The following is a 5,560-nucleotide window of genomic DNA, read 5'->3' on the forward strand; positions in this document are numbered from 1 at the left end:
CTTGGTGAGTTCAAACCTTCTGGTTGGCAACTCACTGTGTCGTCTGCTACTGCACTAGATTTCCTTGAACAACAAATTCTGGAACAGATGACTTGGAAAAAGTGTGAGCCCTTTCAGGAAGTGACGCTGGATTATTCCAGGACTGTGAAGAGTGGACATGTTCAAAGAGACGTGGTCGGCTGCCACTGTTGAGCCAGGGGACACAATTTGTTTGGACCCTGCCAGTCCAATATGTGGTGGCTATGCAACCCTCACAAAATGACTTTATTTCCTAAGTAGCTGGCACAGTTTCTAAAGGGGCTTGCACTGTCCATTTTCCGTCTTCTCATCACACTCATATGCCTACATTCTGCCAATTTGGGTCCATTTTAATTTTTTTTTGTCAGCCATGACTGAACTTAGATGAACTGGTTGGAAGCACTGGTTAAGAAGCATGTTTGTGAGTCCTTGTGTGTCTCCTTTCAACTAGCATGCCTGAATATCTTGCAGAAAAATATGGCCAATTCTCATAAAACATCGTGTACAATTAATGCATTCACGTTACTATTTATTTTCACGTACATATGGCAAACATAAGGATGGCAGTGAGTTTGGTTTTGGACTTTGCAAAGTCAGTAAAGGATTTGGATCTTTGAGAATGTTAAAGTTTGATTTTTACTTTTAACTTAATGAAATAATGTCAGTCTCCCTCCCACCCCTAAAGTAATGACGAAACATCAGATAAGTAGCATCATAATTAGGTTTTTATTTGTTCATAAATTACACAGTAACCCCTGTGTATACAAATAATAACATTTAAAAGGCAAATTTTAAAAATCTATAGTGTAGTTTGATTTAATTTACATTAGGACAGTCAATAATAAAAAAAAATATTTAATGCTGAAGATGGTTATTTTAATTGCAAGAGTTTCTTCTCCCAAGACATTTTTTGAGGCTGCACAATAGCAGTAAAAAGACTCAGAGGGCTTTTGCTCTTGCTATAAAATAGGGACGTTGACATTGGTTCAGAGGGTTGGAGAGTTTCCTGAAAGAAATCACTGAGAAACACAGAAGGCCATCTATGAGGCAATGTTTAGATAGTGTCTTTTCTGGAGAGAGTACATTTTTTACATAAGGAGCTCTGGTGATTTAGTGGGTTGTCAATTGGATTGCTAACTGCGAGGCCAGCAGTTTGAAACCACTAGCTTCTCCATTGGAGAAAGAGGAGCGTTCTACTCCTCAAACAGCTACAGTCTAGGAAAACCACAGGGGCATACTTCATCCCCCCTCTCTGATAGAGCTGCTATGAATCGGAGTAGATTCAATGGCAGGGAGGTGTTTTGGGAAAATACTTTTCAACCAGTGATTCTTACTCACGTGTTGTTAGGTGTCATCAGGTTGGTTCTGACCCATAGCAACTCTATACACGACAGAAGGAAACACTGTCACACTGTGCAGTCCTGCACCAGCTTCACAATGGTTCCTAAGTGTGAGCCCATTGTTGCACCATTGGGTCAACCCGTCTCATGGAGGGCCTTCCCCTGACAATCATAGTATGTAAGAGAAGTCTCGCCAGCCTTGCTGCTAAGGAGCACTCTGGCGGTGCTTACTGAGGTAGTTAATCCCAATGAGGTGCTCTTCCTAGAGGTTGTTGTTTTCTTTCCGTTTTGTTTTGTTTGCAGGATCTGTTGTCTATCACTTGGTAATTGTGACATCAGAGAGCTTAACCAATGGCAGACAGCTGGAGGATAGCACAAAGGGCAGGCAGGTTGAGAAATACTACATGAGCGAATAGAGACAAATTACAATAGTTACCTGTTGACTAGTTGTGATGTTTATTAACTTTCTAATGAGCTGGAAGATTGCCTTCATGCACAAATAACCTTTAGTCAAGCGGTGGAATTTAGCCATAGAAATCTGTGCCTGCATCTCTTAGGTTACTTTAGTTACTGAAACAAATCTTATTGTCAACTTCAATAACATGACATTTTTAAACTTTGGGTCATTATTATACTTTGTGTCATCTAGCTAAATTAAGTATTCTGTATAGTTTTTATTGCTTAAAGACTAGAAGAGCAGTTTAAGCATGTGTCCTATGCATTTGTTCATAGTTTTCACAAATAGACCCCTTTATTCGGAAAAGAGTGAATCCAAAGATGTGACTTGTGTAATTGAACACTAGCTCTCTCTTTGAATAGCTAATGTCCACATTGCAGCCTTAATTGTTTGTAAATGTCGCTACAAGCATAGACATTCTAGATATGAAGGATGGTGAAGAAAATAGCTCTACCTTTCCAACACTCATGAAGAATTTTAATTTTGACAGCCATGGGCAGCATTTGGTGCTTTTACTCTCTGGAAGAAGGAATGTTTGGAAAGTAAGTAAATGAAAATGTGAACAAAATTCTTTAAGTGCCAAAGTATACCTTATATAAACATATTTATATGTATTTAAAGACTAAGTCTGAGTTTACCTAATATGTTTTATATACTGATTTTTTAGCAAGGACTTGCTTTATCATTCAAAGTATCCAGAGGAGAGACAAAATGGGAAGGAAAAGTATGTCTTCCTTGGTGTTATTTTCCACCAAATGTCACAAAATTCAATTCATTTGCAATTCATGGAACAGAAGATAGAAGAAGTTATGAAGCACTTTACCCTGTACCACAGCAAGACCTGCAACGAGGACAAAAACCTGATTTGTAAGTAGAAAACAAATAAAGGTTTGATTCGACCCTAAACGTTTGTTTTGGAAATCAGTTCCCAGGAGAACTATGGTAACATTTTTCTGACAAAGAAGCAGATGTCACCTCCTAGGGTCCTGTGCTCTCTGAGGGCCTTCGGTGAACGTTGATGGATTGCTTTTGGACTGACATAGTCTCAGTCTCTACTGTCAGTCGTGTTTTTATATTTCCATGGCCATATTAGAGAGGTCTTGCTTAGTAAGTGTTATAATAGCTGACATCGAAGTCTGGTCACAGATTCATTTATCATTTCTTTCAGAGCTAACTGGCCAGACTCATCACTCCTTCTTGGTATGAGCCAAGGATTTGTAAATCATTTTCCTTCCTGCATGAAAATCTAAATTTCAGTTAACTCCATAGCTTCTGCTAACTTCATAAGGGTGAGAATGTTTTTAGAGAACATGAATTCTGGTAAAAATGACTCCCGCGTGTGGACCTGCTTAGGACTGTGGCCAAAAAAAATCTCTTGGAGTCAGTGACTTTAGAGAGGAGACCTAACATCAAGACAAAGCCACTGTGAGAAACGCAGGCAGAGGCCATAACAAGTGCAGAGATCCTGAGGCGTGCATGAGTTTAGCGTGGTTCCAGCAATAGACAGAAGAGTAGCTTCGCTGGACTAGAGTCAGTGTAAGATGCAATGAAGTCAGAGGGGTTAGTATAAGATGCAATGTAACAAGACACAATATAACAAGGGTTAGTATAAGATGCAATGAAGTCAGAGGGGTCTACCACGGACCAGATCAAGCCAGACCTAATAGATCTTATTCCAGGGCTTTCAATTTCAAGAAAACGCCCTACATTTAAGAAACTTGACGTGTGATAAGAAGCCCCTGATGACCTGTCAGTGGAGGAAGGGCTTATAGGACTGACATTTTGAAAGATCGTTCTGGTTGGTGGGCACATGATGGACTGTAGCAGTGTAGAGAGAGCAGGGGTTGCCCTGGAAGTCCGACTGCTAGAAAATGTTGACTGGGACGACGGTGGCTATGAAATGGAGAGAAACAGGTGGATTCTGGGTATCTTCTGGAGGGAGAACCCACAACCTTGGAGGTATTTTTGAGCTTTATTGCCTCAGCCTCAATGAATCTTAAAAGCTCTTTTCCTGGTCATTTGTGTAGCACCTATGGCCTTGCACATAGTAGGAGCCGGGTCAATATTTATTGAATTAAACTGACCTGAATTAAATTAAGTAAGTTCCATTAAATTCAATTAAATTAGGTTGAATAGAATAGAATCCAATTAAATTGTGTTGAAATTTGGTTGAGGGACTTGCAATGAATGAGATGAAATAGAATTTGTATGAATTGTTGAATACAAAATAAATCATCTGCTCTATATGCCTTCAATCAAATCACAATTTAAAAACTTTCAAGGTAAAAAATACAGTAAAATTTTAAAATAAAATAAAAAATAAATTATATTGTGAAAGTTAAAAATATAGACTCCTATTGATAAATTACATCCAAGGCAAGAGGAATTGCAAATGAACTATGAATACCTCATAGGGGCAACATAGGCTGGCTCCCCATTAATTGACATGTCCCAGGTGAGGACGTTCAAAGCAGCGACTCATGACGTGACACTGACAGAAGGGATGACACTAAAACACTGTCTATAAAGTTTTTGTGCAATGTCCCTGTGGAATATCAGGTGTCTGATCCGAGGTGCCTTTTGTACCTTCCCAATTCGAGTCTTGTCCTTTGCCCCCGGAGCTGTCACGTGGAGAATGTACCTTCTAGACAGCCTTACGAATGCTCCATGGACTGCCGTAAGGATTACTTCCACAGCGAGGAAACCCAGATGCTGCCCGTGAAAAGTTGTGATCTCTAGCCTGTATCTCTCTCAGGGTTCAGTGTGGCCCACCACAGTGTAAAGGTTTAGAAGACCCTAACAGAGTCATGGGGTTTCTGGGTGGTAACGGTTAAACCAGAGGTTCAAGTTTACCAGCGATGCCTCAGAAGAATGGCCTAGGAAACTCTAAAACAATTGTCTATGGGGCAAATACAAATGATATCAAAGTTAAATTATAAAAAACTTTGCAAGGGCATATATGATTTTTTTATAGTTAGATGGAATATGACAGATTCTGAAGGCAGATTTTTATTTCTCCTATTGCCTGTGAGGGAGTTTGTCACAGAATTGAAAAGAGAGTGCTTTGAGTTGCGGGTGAATGTTTCCAGAGCGGAATGTTTGATAGCTGGGGTGAGAAAATTGTACATATAAAATGCATTGTACCTTTGGTATTTCTTAAAATAGAATGTTGTCCTATCACAGATGTGACAAAATAAATAGCCCTTCAGGACAGCGGCTTCACAAATGCATAATTCATTTCAATTCCCACTTTCTTTTCCTTTGCTTTTAGCCATCGTCTGGAATACTTCAAGCCTTTCAACTTTAACACACTGTTTGGAAAAGAATGGAAACAGCCGGAATCAGACCTGTGGCTAATAGGGAAGCCCGATATACAGGAGTAGAGTAGAAAACCATATCAATCATTTTTTCTCATGCTTCTTAAAGTAAACAAATAATAAACATCAATCTCTTTCAAGGCTTCATGAACACATTTCAACCACAAATATTTTTATAGATGTCACTGAAAATATAATCTCTATATGGAAAATTGTATGTGAATTAATAAGCAAATACATTTTATACATGATTTTATCCATTAAGTTGAAATGTTTCTCTGTCTCCTAGCCCGGGAGCCATCATGACAATGAGTTAAAATTTTGCCTTCTGGATTGCATCACCATCATCCCCAATATGTCGGATTCTTAACCCAAATACCCTGCCTGTGAAGCAAAGTCTCTATTTCCAGTCCCATTTCCCTGAACCA

The 5,560-nt window shown here is 39.2% G+C and overlaps 1 protein-coding gene across 1 annotated transcript in view; it reads left to right on the forward strand.

The window, feature by feature from the left end:
* Nucleotides 1-5,396, forward strand: part of CUNH4orf33 (chromosome unknown C4orf33 homolog) — a 14,431-nt gene extending 9,035 nt beyond the window's left edge. Inside the window, exons 3-5 of the mRNA XM_004711864.2 lie at nt 2,306-2,357; nt 2,483-2,682; nt 5,087-5,396. Coding sequence (XP_004711921.1) covers nt 2,306-2,357; nt 2,483-2,682; nt 5,087-5,198 — 364 coding nt within the window. The 3' untranslated portion in view covers nt 5,199-5,396. The remainder of the gene's footprint in view (nt 1-2,305; nt 2,358-2,482; nt 2,683-5,086) is intronic.
* Nucleotides 5,397-5,560: the final 164 nt, after the last annotated feature.

Source organism: Echinops telfairi, unplaced genomic scaffold (assembly GCF_000313985.2).
Source record: "Echinops telfairi isolate 266 unplaced genomic scaffold, ASM31398v2 ScPeMD7_14;HRSCAF=57, whole genome shotgun sequence".
NCBI classification, from domain to species: Eukaryota; Metazoa; Chordata; class Mammalia; order Afrosoricida; family Tenrecidae; genus Echinops; species Echinops telfairi.